Raw genomic sequence first — 16,762 nt, 5'->3', positions numbered from 1 at the left:
ATTCCAGTCCATCATTAGTTTGCACACATGCCACCTCAGATCGGACCAAGTCGTTTGCCAATTAGTCTTGACCCTTATCCAATAGGAACAGTCTAGCCCGAAATTCTAGCCCAGACCCTCCTTGAAACAGATTACAAGCAACTTGATACCAGGTTCTCTAGAATGCATTATTGGTTTCAGCCCATGGCTGCCTGTAGCTTGCAGGAAGACTTTATTTCTGGTCACATAACCCCTGTCATTCATGTCAGCAAGCTTTAGACCCCAGGGTTCTATGAGCCATACAACCTGTTCCATGGGGTTAAAAGCATCCTGAAGACTCCCCTTATTTTGGTTGTAAGTTGTTGAATGAATTGGCATTTTTAATGCCCGCATGCCTCCTTGGCTGAGGATACCTCACACAGACAGCGTCTTTGCCAAATGTGCTTTATGTATGTATGAATATATTCATTTATTTTTAATGAAACCAGTGTTGTATGCTTTCCACCACCCTTTGTTTTGTGATTCAGTGTGAGCTGCAGCTAAGGCTCCTATTGCTAGATGGATTGCACATTGCATCTTCCATGATGTACTTTGCAAGAGGCCTGTCCCCCATTCAGTGATCAAACACATCCACATGAACCAAAACGTTTGATTTCCAATTGGGCCTGTTGGGAAAATTATGCAAGGCAACTATGCATTCTATAGACACTATGCTCTTGAGATTTCCTTTGTGTTCAATTTGACTTCAATGTTCTTGTGAACCTATTCGCTTAGGCTTAGCTGTCTCATGTGGACTTCTCTTAACCCAACTGAGTTCTTTGTGTTCTTGAATGTAATGTTAAAAATGTGACAAAAGTGAGGTGCGATATATTATTCTGTTACTAGTAGTTCATAGTCTCTCCTTTCTCACTACCCTCTAACTAGCCCCTCAGCTATTGGTGAAAATCTAACAGTTTGGCTCCTTTATAAGAAAGGAGCTGGGGTTGGTAGTCGCCCATCGTGACAGAGGTATATCCAGGTCAATAATTTAAATGTAGCACCTTTATTCTTGTCCCATTGCTCAGTGGTATTGTGTAATGAGTCTAAGGACAGGGGTAACATTCTCTTAAAAGTTACTTTATTGTTCAAATGTACTTTGTAGCTTGTTTCTTTAAGCCATTTCACATGAAAGTGTGTAACAGTAACAAAACAGCTTTTAATATAACAAGATATTATCACACTCAGTCATTTCAACACTCTTCGACTTAAGTGGAGGGCCCTTACATCTTGACAGTGAGAAAGATTACTTCAACTCATGGCCTTGTACTAATCCTTTTTCAAAAGTTAACTTTACAAAATTAAATGCCTGTTGTATGCGCAGTAAAAGGTAGCATATTTCTTATAATCATGTAGTCATGTGATTGATTGCATACATGGACATAGTTATGGATTATAAAAATATCCTATTAATGAAAGTGGCATTGTAATTTGTCTAAAAAAAACCTTTGTTCTGCTTTGAGTATTATCATTGTGGCATAATCTTCATAAGCAGTTATACTACCTCATCGTTGTCATTTCAAAACAGAAAAATCTCTGCTTTTTTTGTTTAGTCAACTAAAATGCTTTGTTAGTTCAGACAAAGTTTGAAAATGCTTGCTGAGGGAAATGCGATGCATCTGACATAAACGACAATTACCAGACTGTGGGAATAGAGTTCAGCGAACTTGCAGAAGGAGGGGGGGGGGCTGAGGTGCACAAGTCAAAGAGCACACCTCCTAGCGACTCATTATTTGATGTAGCCCTCCTCAGCTTCATTTTCTTGCAAATATTGTATTAGCAGATTCTTAGTCACAGTTGAGCATCTAGGTATGACACAAGTTTATAACTGCAAAATATAAAACATTTAATGAACTGCCATTTTAATTAAGGAGGTATATTTTAATTGTGATCCAAATGCTACTATATTTTTTGATTTTCCTGTTTTGCCCAACAGTTAAATCTGGCTTCCCAGTCGGTGTTGGAAGGCTTAAATGCCTGCTTTGATCATCGAGCAGAAATTTATGTTCCTGAGTTGGGAATGAGTTTTCAGGTAGAACATGAAAAGACGAAAATCTTTGGATGTCAAAATCCCTTTCGGCAAGGTGGTGGCAGAAAGGGGCTACCCAAGTCATTCCTTAACAGATTTACACAAGTAAGTTTAATTTAAATACATTACATGTTATTCTGGTAAACTGTTCAAATCCCTCTAAAAGGCTGTTAATACCCCTCTTTCTAAAATGTATCTACCTAAATAACACTTTTTCCTTGTACTCCTTTCCATCCCTCATCAGAGTAAGTTATATACATGTTTCTTTGTAGGATGTAACATGCTCAGCTGCCCTTGTGGGTAGGTACACTTCATGGAAATATTGGTAATAAATCATAATTATGTGTTCCATTTAGAACATATTTGAAAAGTTTCTCTCTAGTCTCATGTTTGAATAAATTAGGTTTTATTTGCAAGATTCTTTGACTTTTGCTATAGAAGATCGTCAGGTAAACAAAACTACATGTCAACATTAGATCTAAAGGATGCGTACTTCCATATACCCAAACATCCTTCACACAGGAAATACTTGAGGTTTGTAATCCAAGGAGTACATTACCAATTCAAAGTGTTACCATTCGGGATAACAACAGCACCAAGGGTATTTACAAAATGCCTTGCAGTAGTAGCGGCACATATCAGAAGACAGCACATACACGTATTCCCATATCTAGACGATTGGTTAATTGTTTCGCCCAACCGAGGCGCTTTCACCTGGGCTTTCTCAAGGCCTATGGATACATATTATACTTCATAGAAGTATCCTGAACAACCAATGACATGACGATTAATTGTGGGACTCGGCACTTCGGGTGCCTCGCACAATGTCACAATGTCACAATGTCCCTCCTCTCCGGGCACCTGCACTTGCACCAGAATATACTTGAAGGTGCCCTCCGGGTCAATTTCCACCTCCATGAGGGTCTGCAACACATCTGCCATACCGCTGACCGAGATCAAGATGAGTCTTGCCTGGGAATTCATTCCAAAATTAATTGTCATGTCATTGGTTGTTCAGGATACTTCTATGAAGTATAATATATATCCATAGGCTTTGAGAAAGCCCAGGTGAAAGCACCTTGTTTCAGTGAAACACGTGTCGGCTGGTTGTGCTCACTCGGTTCCATGACCTAATTAATTGAGTACAATATGGAACTGATCTTTCTCTTTTGAATAAACTTTAATTTGAATAACCCTTGAAAAAAGTTCTCGAATATCTCAAGGAATCTCAAGAACATTTGGCGATTGGTTGCTCTAATAGTTATTGTCATAAGTGGGAACTTACCACATATCTGCTGCTCAACGCCAAGTTTGGAGGATTAGGGTCCATTTCCTCCGGTTTGAGTTCCCACATCTTTGTATGAATAGGCATTCAACTCGGGAAGTAATTCAGTTGGACCCTTAGACTTTTATCCCCCTGCATTATGCTTGCCCTCTCATTCCTTTGATTTCTCATGTCATAAGGAAGGTGCAGTAGTATTATTACACCGTTACCAGGCATTATTTTTTAGAGTCAAAAGTTCTTAGACATGGCCGTTTTGCAGGATCGCTGCTGCAAGGTTTCCTGATGTGCCCTTCTCAGATCTCAGACCCAGGGGTGTTTTACTGGTATTGAGTCAAGTGCTATGGGATTTGCGGGTGAAAGTATCCATCAGTAGAACACGTAATTAATCGTTAGTACAATATGTTCAAGGCATGTGTGGCTGCAGATACATATGCTTTACATACTCCTGCCATCTAGTGTTGATTCTGGATGTGTGTGCCAGTTGTTTTTCTTTGAAGAAGTCTTTCGAGTCACGAGGCTGAATGATTCCTCATCTCTGTTATAGTTTCTTCATCGTTAGATTGTTCTTTCCGTCTGTCTGGTTTGGATGTGTGTGCCTTCACTCCGTTGTCGACTCTTCATGGTTTGCCTTCTGGTTCACATACCCCATTACCTTCTTCTATATGGTTTCAAGCGCATTGTGCATCTGCGTATCGAGTTACCTCTACATCGGTTAGCTTCCACCACAGCCCTCCTAGGGCCTCGCCCTTCGGACTCCATCAGTCTTTCAAGAATGCCTGACTGGTGATACAACAGATACCCTTTCATTACTGCCCGCATCGCTGCACAAGGTATCCCTACACCGTCAACACCTGGTCTGTAACGTATGTTTGTCACCAGAACACAGGGAAGCAGATTGCGATGAGTGCAACTCTTTCCGCTCAAAGAAAACTATTCAGGACAGTCAAGCGTGTCACCTGGAAATGTCTCGCAGAACCATCAACGGCACTCCAGACATCTTCAGTGAATAAACCTCGAAGGAGGAAGAAAGCCACCTTCAGGTGTCTGCTGTGGAGGAAGAGGTATTTTCCATTGAGGGCAGTTCTGACTCCAATCTTAAAGTCAATCTGGAAATGGTGGACCTTACACTGGCCTGTGAGTACGGTATCCCCAAACCCCATACATCTTAAAGATTCCTCCAAGAGACCCTCTGCTCCTCTAGATCCATACTCCTAGGCCCTCGGTCCACCACTGCCTGACTGTCAGAGTCTGAATCAAGCAGTTGATTAATAAATGACAAGTTAAGTTAATTTAGAAATCGAATTTTCTGTGAAAATTCCGGTTAATGTAGACTATACTGTAGAATTTGATGGGAATGGTTGTTTATCTCTGCACTGAAATCTTATTTGAAGCCAAAGCCTTCGTCATAAGGTTCTGCATAAGGGGGGGAGGGCACACAGCCTCCACAACTATTTTGTCTGTTACTGGAATATCTCTGTGGGAAACTTGCATTCTGTTGCAGTATACCCCTCCCGCCTCAACTTTTTGCCTCATTTTTGGATGCAACTTGGACTGGAGTGCACAGGGACCTTGCTAACCAGGGTGCCAAAGTTCTTTCCCTAAAAATTGCAAAGGTAATTGCCAACACATTTTGCTGCCACTATAAGTCCCTAGTAAATGGTGCTTAGGTACTAGGGCTTGGGGTATTAAGGGTAGGCCCCTGAGGGCAGCAGCACTGATTGTGCCATCCTCTAGGGCCATGCATTCAGGCGCACCCAGCACTATGTGCTATTCCCAGCAATTTAGTGAAGGTCTTAGTTGAGGAACCCACGAACTGTTCCACTTAACTGAATAACGTGCCATTTTGAAAGATTAAGAAATGCATAGCTTTCTGCAATTTTAATCTGTACCCTTATTACAGAAAATCTGTGTCCTAGGGAAGTGCCTAGAAGTGGCAGTGGACCTCAGTGTCTGGTTCAGTGTGTCTGATATGGCAGTAAACAAGTAAAGTAGAAGTAAAGAGGGGAATTTGAAGTCTATTGCAGAGATATTGCATCATTGTGTCAGACTGGTTTTCAACATTTTGACCTTAAAGTGATGCAAGAACGGTTTCAAATTTCACCGCTGCAAGAGTGATGCTGTGAGTACAACAAATGCTTTTCACTTCTCCAAGACTGGCCTAACTGCTCGACCAAGCCACCATACAAATTAGTGCATTAGGTGGTCTGGTTTTTACCCCTGTAAACCAACGTGTGGTTACCTCGACCCCCTGCAGCGTGCCTAGCTTTGCACACTACATAGAGGGCCAGCCTCCTACAATCTCCCAAGCACAGACAACGATTTTGCAGACCCCCTCTGCAGGATACAGCAACAAGTCCCTGAATGGGAACTCCACCCACAATTCCTCCCCACCCCTCCAAATACTTCCACAGATGGGTGCTTCCATCAAATAGAGATTTTAGCAACCACAGAAAATGCAGAGTTTCCAAACTTGTCCTCCAGGTTCCCACCCACTCTCCAAGGGAAACACACTTATGGATGAGTTAGTCAGGGAAATTTGCTGATCATTTTCCTCCTCTCCCTTTCATTCTATTTGTGGTTCAGAAGCCCAGGCAGATGTTTCTCACAATAATACTAGTGGCTTCCACTTAGGCCATCAGCACTGGTTCACAACTATATTGGACTTCTCTGTAGTTCCCCATGAAAGTCTCCCCAACAGGCTGGACCTTTTCACTGAGAACGGTGGAGAAATCAAACACCCAGATCCCAAATCTCTCAACGTGGCACTTCGGCTCCTGAGGTCATGGAGTTTGGTTACCTCAGTCTACCACCAGTATGTTTCACCGTCCTTAAAGAAGCCTGTAGACCTACCACCCGAACATGCAGCAAATTGGAAACCGTCTATTTTTGTCATTGAAAACATATTGATCCTTTTAAAGCTTATGTACAATACATTGTCTGTTACTTTCTTAATGTGCAAATATCTGGACTAGCATTGACATCTATAAGATTACGTTTTGCTGCAACGGCTGCCTATCTGCAGAATAGACAGCATATTTTTTTAAGATAACAGTCATTAAAACCTTCCTGGAGGGGTCAATAGTTATTCCAACACTTAATATTGTTGTTACATTGGCCCTCTATTTGAGCCTCTACATGCATGCTGTCTTCAGTACCTTTCGTGGAAGGTGGCATTTCTAGTTGCTATCACCTCCCTTAGAAGAGTTAGTGAGTTATAGGCTCCAAATCTAGGATAGCTAGATGGATAGTTATGTCCATTAAAACTTGTTATGCTAAAGCCAAAAGAACTCTTAGAACTCCACACCTCCCAGAGAACACTACTAGGAAGAAAGGAGCGTCCATGGCTTTCCTACAAAACATTCCAATAGTTGACCTATGCAAAGCACCTATATAACATCACAAAAGAGGCGCAGCTAAAAGAGCTGCCACAGGAGGGATAGGAAAAATGATTTTTCTGTTAGGAAAAACTCTCCCCCACCAGGGTTACCCCTTGGTGGCATGCTTCATTATTGGGTTTCTTCCTGTTCCGCTACGGGGTGGGGCATGCTATGACCTACCGGATATGTGGGAGCACTGATGTAATCTGGTCAGTGTGAATCACAGGAGGGATAGGAGTGGTGGGGTCTTGGGTGAGTTAAAAATACCAGTCTCCTAGTAATTCCAATGAGTTGATAGATCTCTTGGAGGCGGTATGATTAAAAAGGTGCTGCTACAGAGTGGGGTGTGCTACGACCTGTCCATCCTGTGGTAGTTCTTTTTAGCTGGGCCTCTTTTGTAATGTTATATACGCTATAAAGAGGACAGGCCCAGCCCCCCCACAACCTCCTTCTCCCTGTTTGTTTTTGTATGTTTTGCCTATGCAAAGCACCTACATGGTCCGTGCCACACACCTTCACTAAACATTATGTGGATATTTTAGCATGCCAGCAAGCCAGTGTAGGTCATACAGTGCTACGTACACCTTTCAAGACCACTGCAGCACCCACAGGTTACCCACCGCTTTTCAGGGGGGCTGATTTGAAGTCTGTGCAAAGCTTGTGTATCTACAGCCACACGTCCTTCAAATGAAATGTTACCCAGTAAGCATCTGTTCGTGGCATGTAATGCTGTAGTTTCACATTCGCCCACCCTTCTCCCCGGACACCTCTGGGCGTTGCATTTCTTCTCTTCATATTATATTCACATGCTCATATCATTACTTAAACTTAGTGTACATTCCATTTTCACCCTCTTGCCGGAAAACAGTCTAACAGTGGAGTCAATGCTCATGCACCCTACCACTGAGAGGAGATCTTGTTACTTTAAAGACTGCTTTGAATAAAAACAACTTGGACACATCTGGACCCAACACTATGTCAGGTGTATGCAAAGTATGTGGATCTACAGCACTACAAGCCACGAACAGATGCGTACAGGTTAAGTAACATATTCCTTGTTGTAGATACTCTGTGCAGATTCCTCACAAGTCCAATACAGTCTTTGGGAGGAGTGCCCTCAGATATTCTGATAATAAAGTTCCAAATAAACATTTTTGACACTGCATAACCTTTTGTCAATTGTGTCGGTCTCTTCTCTGCCTTTTCGGACTTGCAAAAAAACAGATAAGTAACTCAAGTCAAGGTAGTGAGGATGCATCCTCAATGCATGGAAATTGAGCATTCACAATTGATTTCCTTTGAATTGCTGCCCCAAGTTGTGGATGTTACCCTTGCAGCTAGGCATACTTTCACAAAATCTACTTATTCTGGATACTGGGATCAAGTCTGTTGCCAGTTGTGGGGACAGTTATAATTAACCTCTGTAGGGCTAACTTTCTAATGTTTGTTTTTTCATTGGCTCAGCTAGGCCTTGCAGTGAGCACCATTTAGGGTTGCATGTCAGCAGTTTTAGCCTTGTGTGTTTGCCAGATTAGATTTCTAAATTCAAATCACCTTTTGTGATGCTTTTCCTGAAAGTCTTAATTTATGTGGTTCCTCTGAATCCCTTTGTCATTCCACAGTGGGACCTTAATTTGGTCCTCACATTCGTTATGTGGACACCATTTGAGACCTTACATGCCCAGTTGAGCTGTATAATTTTCTTCATCATGATCACATGGGCAAACCATTTAAGTAACTGCAAGTATTGTTGGTACACCCAACCTACACCACTTTCTTTTCAAACAGATTGTTTCTAAGGTCTAGAGAAGCTTTCCTTCCAAAGATGGCATTGCCATTTCATGTTGGACAATCACTTACTTTACTGGCCTTTTTCCTCTGCGGATGGACTTCATAGTTTTTTGTGAGTTTTGCTGGTAACAAGCAAGGCAAAGCACCACAAAAGAACAGTCGCCGTGAGTTGTCCTCTGCATCAAAATTTGCTACACATTGCCCAACAAGGACTCTCCTGAAGACCTTCAGACCATTCCAGTAGGACCAGGACTGCTGTGATGGCACTGGCTAGAGAGCTACCTGTTCTGGATTCCAGACTGTGATTTTGGTATCCATGAATATGTTCACTATGCTGTACTGCCTTGAAAGCCAGATCTATTGAGAGGACCATTTTCCCTACTCAATCCCTCAGGAGTTTTTAGTTTGAGTTCACTTCTCAGACCCTCCACCTTTTAGCAAGCACTACTGTTAGAATTCACCAGTACATCAGAAGGTCATGTCACTTACTTTTGGTAACACACTTTCTGGTGGATACTCTGTCTCAATAGATCCCTCACAGCCTTCCTGTTTTATTCATTTTGTAGAGTGGACATCTGCCCATTTAAAAAAGACCCCTAGGTTTGATATTCGCATACTGTCCTCATCAGTTGCTGCTGCTGCTAATCAGTCCCTTACGTTTTCAGAAGAAATACACAGGAAACTCACACCAGCGTATTGGTGTGGTAGCTCGATATGGCTCTGCTCCAGTAAGTGGGGTTGTGGGAGATCACATGGTACTACCTGACGACCAACATGATTCAATGCTGCTTTCTGGTGCCTGGAAATTTTCTGAAGGTGAATAATCTGAATTTGGGGTATGTGGGAAAGTGCCCCTTTTTGACACGGTCACCCCCACTTTTTGCCTGGTATTCGATGCAGGTTTGACTGAAAATGCACTGGAGTCCTGCTAACCAGGACTACAGTGTCATATCTCTTTACCTAAAACTGTGCAGTTGTTCCCCAATTGGCAATACATTTGGTCCCTCGTAAGTCCTTAGTAAATGGTACCCCTGAGCATGGGTACCATATTGGATCCTCAAGGGCTGCCGCATTTACTGTGCCACGCTCAGAAAACCCTCAGCTCGCACATACAGTCTGCCGTTGCAGGCTGCGTGTTTTGGTGCAGCTAAAAGTGAAAAGACGACATAGCACACAGCATGTGTGCCATGTCCCCTAACACTGCATGAAGTATACGTAAGTCACTTCTGCAGCAGGCCTTACAGCCCGAAGGCAGGGTGCATTATATTGCATGGGAGGATATATTTGCAAGAGCAGATATGCCCCTGCTATGTCTTTGTCAATTCTTAGACATAGTAAGTGAACAGGAAAGCCATTTTAAGTACATGTGCTGGACAGTACGGATTCCTCAGCTACATGAGGGCTTCACTGAACATAGAGATGTTTTGTATTAAACATCTCGCATTAATAAAGCCTCACTGATGCCAGTGATGGATCTATTAATACATGCATCCAGGAGGCACCTTAGAGACGCTCTTTGTATGCAGATCTGGCTTCACTGAAGTGAAAGATCCTTGAACTCCTGTGGAGCAGTGAAGTTGCTTCCCTGCATCTTGCAGGCACCCCAAGAAGAACTGAGTGGATTCTTGACTGCTGAAAACCTGACACCTGAAAGCACCACTGTATCTGTGCCGCTAAGCCCGGGTTGAAGTGGACTTATGGGGCTAACGTGGTCCTCCAGAGACAAAGCCCACCTTGGACTTGCCCACTGTGTACTCGCCTTCACTGTCTGCAGCCTCTGCACGCAGTGCCCCTCAACCGCGAGTGCTCCGGTGGAGAAAATCCAGTGCTTCAAAGCACCTCTACACCCTTCGCTCCTGGCCTGTGGAGAAGAGGACCAGAGTTGTCCCCAGGCATCTCAAGACTTGAATACACCTGTTGGTCCTCCTCGACTGGACTCGGTCCAAACCTGCAGCCTCTTTGCAACCGGACCAATCGCCATTGACCAACATTGGGCACCTGACACCGTACTACACCTCTGCACCCGGCTGTCCAGTGCTGCCGAGTGTGACCTGTTGATGTGGTCCTGACCCTTGCCCAATACTCACCGTAATTCCAGGAGATTGGTCTGGTGAGTCTCTGTGGTGTACCAGTTTCCCATTTTTTTCCCTCCATAGGATATCATTGCAGCTAACAAAAATTGCACAAAGTGTCGACGTTTCAAAACTGTAAAGATTTCTCTTGAAAAAATGTACATACCTGAACGTATTGATTCAGGTGCCGAAACATATATTAAGATACTTGTTATTTCTGTAAATTGGTGTGGGTCTTCTTATTGAGTCGTCTCATTTACTGACTGTGTTTGTATTTGCAGATGTCTAACACTCCTTTCTAAGCCTAAGGCTGCTCGACCACACTAGCTAGTAAAAGAGCACCTATGATTTGCTAGAGCAAGCCGCTGTCCACTAGTAAGGCAACCCCTAGACTGTTTGAACGGTATATCTCAATTTGATATGCCAAAAAGAGCCAGCGCCCTACTGAGTATCCACCTCCAGTAGTGTTACTGAAGGTAGATAACTTATTCTCTGTTTAGTATCTAGAGTGTCTGAAATATTATAAATGTGCTGTGTTAAAATAAAGTAAAGTAGCACCAACAGTTGTCAGAGTTGTTAATTGGAAATATTTGTTTGATCTGTTACCGTAGGTCTATATCGATCCTCTTACTGTTGAAGACATGGAGTGCATTGGAAATGCTTTGTTTCCTGCCATTGGCAGTAATATCATCTCAAAAATGGTTGCCTTTAACAATAAGGTATGTTGTTTATTTGCTTTTTTCACTTGATTGTTTGGATTTCTTGGCGTTAGTAATGATATATATATTTTTTTTTTTACTGATCATAAAGTTTTGTATTTTTAATTAACAGTGAAAATTGTTTTAGAAGACCGGTCTTTTAGGAATAACATTATATTTTAAACTCCTTCCTGATAAATAAAAACCTAACAGTATTTAAAAGCATACATATACCTCCTTTCAGCAAATTCCTTTTCTGAAGATCACTCAAAACCGCTTTACCAGCATCTTTTACTGCATGTTGGTCTTTGCTGTCAGGAGACAGTTTCCTATAGTCTTATATTGTAGTGTAATCTTAGTCCTGCTAATTTCTCATGAAGTCAGTATTCCTAGGCATCAAGACTGGATTCATAGTAGTTCACAAACAAATTGCGTCACTGGCACATGCAGATGAATACAGTGCCAAATTAAATGGTGGAGCAGTTCCATAAACTGATTCACGAGTCAGTGACGCAATTTCTTTGTTTCCTTGCCTTACATTTGCAGGACGTGTGGCCACCAAGTTATTCTCATTTATTTGTTCCCTCAATTTGCGTTTTGTGGAAAATTCCCTCAGTCCCATATCAGTTTTATCCCTTTCAACACCCCTCCCTTTGATTGCCACTGTAGAAATTGCTGTTGACAAATGGCTGACAGAAACTGCATGTGATGTACTTGTGATGTCTTAGTAAAAACTATTTTGCAGGCATGTTTGCGTGACCTATTTGTGGCGGCTCTGATCTACTCAGGTTCTGATCTAAGATGTCTTTGAAAATCTGGTCTTCTTGAAAGGTCTCTGCAGTATTAGAAGCATAAAAAATAGAAAATGTAGTGATCTTCTTTCCAAACCAAGCACAGAGAATGATATAGGAGAAAGTTTAGGGCGCATTAGAATTAATTTCAATAAATAAAAATACCTGCACTAAAGTTAGCTTTCCCACTGCTTGTGTTGACTGAATAAGTTGAGGCTTTCCTGCAGGTCAGGTTGCCAAGTTTCAGTATTGTTTGACTGGAACTTCCTTCTTGCCTGATATGAGGAGCCTCTACAAATTCCTGTGGCATCGTCTGACCTCTGTTTCAAACAACTGTTTCTGCTTGACCAGCCATAGGGGACAGCACCTCTGATGTTGACAATGGAAAAAAACCCTACACTTAAGCTTTAGTTCCTGCCTTAACTATTTAAGCCAGTACTTTCAAATTCAACTGGGTCACCCTGTACAGACTAGTACAAGAACACTTTTTTCCTTTTTGTGCAAATGTCCAATAGGTTCAAGAGAGTAGAGGCCTCTTTGACTCTGATTATGAGGCCATGGGGTTCTCCCTTCCCTTACCCAGGGGGAATAAGAATGCTGAGAGTGAGGCATTGTACCTCCATCCATCTCAAATTCTCAACAATGTGTGAGAACAATCTCCCCCTCCAGAAATGACCAGCTTTAAGCCTAGTGTAGAGTGCAGGAATTAGATGTCGATCACAGACCCTCATAGAGTTTGTCTTGGTTCCTGGGGTCCTGTCAAGACTCCAGATTTTGTGACGAATGCGTTGTAATGCATCCAAAGGTGATCAGAGACCAGCAGGCGAAGCTGTACATTCCCGAGCACAAGAGGAAGTCCTACATTGCACAGCTCATGGGCCTCGTCAGACTCCTAGCTGTTTCAGCTACCACTTCACTTCAAAATCAAGTAAGTTTAACTTTAAGTCGAAACGCGAGCAGGCTGCTTTAGTATGTACTGAGACTCATTTCTGATTGGTTGGTGGGAGAATTTGTTATTTCTTAACTAGTTAATGATCGATCATGTCCGATAGATGTTTTGCTGTTTGTCAAAAAGGGCTGACATATACATTTTCTCTCCTTACACCATTCAATATTTCTACCCCACCAGAAAGAAGGCCATCTGTCCATCCTTGTGCAGGAGCTCCGCCTGTCACTCTCCAAGGGTGCCTAGAGAAGGTACAAGATTTGGAGAAAGGCTGGGTTTTTCATTCCCAATATTTCTTTGTCACGGAAAAGGATGGAGGACTCTCAGCCCTACTGAAGGACAGATTCAGAATGCTCACATTGGTGTTCATTCTATCTGGTTTGGATTCCGGCCACTGCATGGTGTCCTTGAACACACAGAACGTGTACCTATAGTTCATGGTGGGCCAGGGAGACTTTACATTTTTAGTCCTCCCCTTTAGCCTCACATTGGCCCCTCGGGTGTTCATAAAAGTGATGGCGTTGGTCACTGCCCTTTTCTTGTGTTGAATGTTTTTTGATTTTATTTCTTTATCTTTCTGACTGGCTGCTGAAGGGATACTCACTAGTCGGGCATAGACCACCTCTGTAGGAGGCTGGTACACTTTATGGTGGACACCTATGATGTGGCATCCTATACTGAGTCCAGGCAACCCTTAGTTATAGTAAATAGATGTCCAGATAACAGAAGCACTCTATGGGTAGCCGAGGCGAGCAGCTAAAGCTTATCCAGAAAGATGTAAAGCACTTAGAATACCACAGTAGTCACACAGTAACTGTAGGAAAGTGCCCCTGTTGGTATGGTTACCTTCCCCCCACTTTTTGGCTAGTGTTGATGCCAACTTTGATTGAAAGTGGGCTGGCACCCTGCTAACGAGGCCCCAACCCCAGTGTTCTTTGCCTAAAACTGTGCCTTTGTTTCCACAATTGGCACAACCTTGGCACACAGTTAATGTCCTTGTAAAAGGTACCCATGGTACCAAGGGCCCTATGGCTAGGGACGGTGTCTAATGGGTGTAGCATGTATTATGCCATCCTAGAGGACCTTGCAGCTTGTGTGTGCTGGTGAAGATAAAAAGACAAAGTTGACATGGCACCCCTCTCAGGGTGCCATGCCCACAAATCACTGCATGTGGCATAGGTAAATCACATCTCTTGCAGGCCCTAAGGCAGGGTGCACTATACCACAGGAGAGGGCACAGCTGCATGAGCAATATGCCCATACAGTGTCTAAGTCCATTCTTAGACATTGTAAGTGCAGTGTAGCCATACTGAGTATATGGTCTGGGCGTTTGTCATTACGAACTCCACAATTCCATAATGGCTTCACTGAATACTGGAAAGTTTGGTATCAAACTTCTCAGCACAATAAAGCCACTGTAGGAAGTTGACTCTGTATGTACTATTTCAAAGTAAGAAATAGCATGCACAGAGTCCAAGGGTTCCCCTTAGAGGTAAAATAGTGGCAAAAAGAGATAATTCTAATGCTCTATTTTGTGGTAGTGTGGTCGAGTAGTAGGCTTATCAGAGGGTAGTGTTAAGCATTTGTTGTACACACACAGGCAATAAATGAGGAACACACACTCAGAGACAATTCCAGGCCAATAGGTTTTTGTATAGAAAAACATATTTTCTTAATTTATTTTAAGAACCACAGGTTCAAGATTTACCATCAATACTTTAAATGAAAGGTACTTCACTCAGGTATCATAGGAACTTTGAATCAGCAAAATAGCATGTACAGTTTTGGCAAAAATGGCAATGAGCTATTTTAAAACTAGACACTGCAAATTTCAACAGTTCCTGGGGGAGGTAAGTGTTTGTTAGTTTTGCAGGTAAGTAAACCACCTACAGGGTTCAAAGTTGGGTCCAAGGTAGCCCACCGTTGGGGGTTCAGGGCAACCCCAAAGTTACCACACCAGCAGCTCAGGGCTGATCAGGTGCAGAGGTCAAAGTGGTGCCCAGAACGCATAGGCTTCAATGGAGAAGCAGGTGCCCCGGTCCCAGTCTGCCAGCAGGTAGGTACCCACGACTTCGGAGGGCAGACCAGGGGGGTTTTGTAGGGCACCGGGGGGGACACAAGTCAGCACAAAAAGTACACCCACAGCGGCACGGGGCGGCCGGGTGCAGAGTGCAAACAGGCATCAGGTTTGCAATGGAGTTCAATGAGAGACCTGGGGGTCTCTTCAGCGAAGCAGGCAGGCAAGGGGGGGCTCCTTGGGGTAGCCACTACCTTTTCAAGTGAGAGGGCCACCTGGGGGGTCACTTCTGCACTGGAGGTCGGATCCTTCAGGTCCTGGGGGCTGCGGGTGCAGTGTCTTTACCAGGCATCGGGTTCTTTGAAGCAGGCAGTCGCGATCAGGGGGAGCCTCTGGATTCCCTCTGCAGGCATCGCAAAGGGGGGGGGGGGGGCAGGTGCTAGGGGCTGGGGGGTCAACTCTGGCTACTCACAGGGTCGCATTCGCTGGGGAGTCCTCCCTGTAGTGTTGGTTCTCCGCAGGTCGAGCCGGGGGCGTCTGGTGCAGAGTGGAAAGTCTCACGCTTCCGGCGGGAAACGTGTGGTCTTTAAAAATTGCTTCTTTGTTGCAAAGTTGCAGTTTCTTTGGAACAGGGCTGCTGTCCTCGGGAGGTCTTGGTCCTTTTAGATGCAGGGTAGTCCTCTGAGGCTTCAGAGGTCTCTGGACCCTGGGGGACGTGTCGCTGTTGCAGTTTTTCTTGAAGTGGGGAGACAGGCCGGTAGGGCTGGAGCCATAGCAGTTGGTGTCTTCGTCTTCTCTGCAGGGCTTCCAGGTCAGCAGTCCTCCTTCGTCTTCAGGATGCAGGAATCTGTTTTCCTAGGTTCTGGGGGCCCCTAAATACTCAATTTAGGGGTGTGTTTAGGTCTGGGGGAGTTAGTAGCCAATGGCTACTTGCCCTGAGGGTGGCTACACCCTCTTTGTGCCTCCTCACTGAGGGGAGGGGAGGAACATCCCTAATCCTATTGGGGGAGTCCTCCATCTGCAAGATGGAGGATTTCTAAAAGTCAGTCAACTCAGCTCAGGACACCTTAGGGGTTGTCCTGACTGGCAAAGTGACGACTCCTTGTTTTTCTCATTATCTCCTCCGCCAGGGGGCGGACATCTCCACTAGCTGGAGTGCCCTGTGGCGCTGTAACAAAGGGGGTGAGTCTTTGAGGCTCACCGCCAGGTGTTACAGTTCCTGCAGGGGGAGGTGAGAAGCACCTCCACCCAGTACAGGGTTTGTTACTAGCCACAGAGTGACAAAGGCACTCTCCCCATGTGACCAGCAACATGTCTGGTGTGTGGCAGGCTGGCAAAACTAGTCAGCCCACACTGGAAGTCGGGTATGTTTTCAGGGGGCATTTCTAAGATGCCCTCTCGGGTGTATTTCACAATAAAATGTACACTGGCATCAGTGTGCGTTTGTGCTGAGAAGTTTGATACCAAACATCCCAGTTTTCAGTGTAGCCATTGTGGTGCTGTGGAGTTCGTGTTTGACAGACTCCCAGACCATATACTCTTATGGCTACCCTGCACTTACAATGTCTAAGGTTTTGCTTAGACACTGTAGGGGCATAGTGCTCATGCACCTATGCCCTCACCTATGGTATAGTGCACCCTGCCTTAGGGCTGTAAGGCCTGCTAGAAGGGTGACTTACCTATGCCATAGGCAGTGTGAGGTTGGCATGGCCCCCTGAGGGGAGTGCCATGTCGACTTAGT

At 44.1% G+C, this 16,762-nt stretch overlaps 1 protein-coding gene across 1 annotated transcript in view; it reads left to right on the top strand.

Annotated features, from left to right (window-relative positions):
• Positions 1–16,762, top strand: part of MDN1 (midasin AAA ATPase 1) — a 1,740,009-nt gene that overhangs the window by 846,737 nt on the left and 876,510 nt on the right. Inside the window, exons 38-39 of the mRNA XM_069235499.1 lie at positions 1,952–2,149; positions 11,181–11,288. Coding sequence (XP_069091600.1) covers positions 1,952–2,149; positions 11,181–11,288 — 306 coding nt within the window. The remainder of the gene's footprint in view (positions 1–1,951; positions 2,150–11,180; positions 11,289–16,762) is intronic.

Source organism: Pleurodeles waltl, chromosome 5 (genome assembly GCF_031143425.1).
Source record: "Pleurodeles waltl isolate 20211129_DDA chromosome 5, aPleWal1.hap1.20221129, whole genome shotgun sequence".
Lineage (NCBI taxonomy): Eukaryota > Metazoa > Chordata > Amphibia > Caudata > Salamandridae > Pleurodeles > Pleurodeles waltl.
This window is presented reverse-complemented; position numbering and strand designations above follow the sequence as displayed.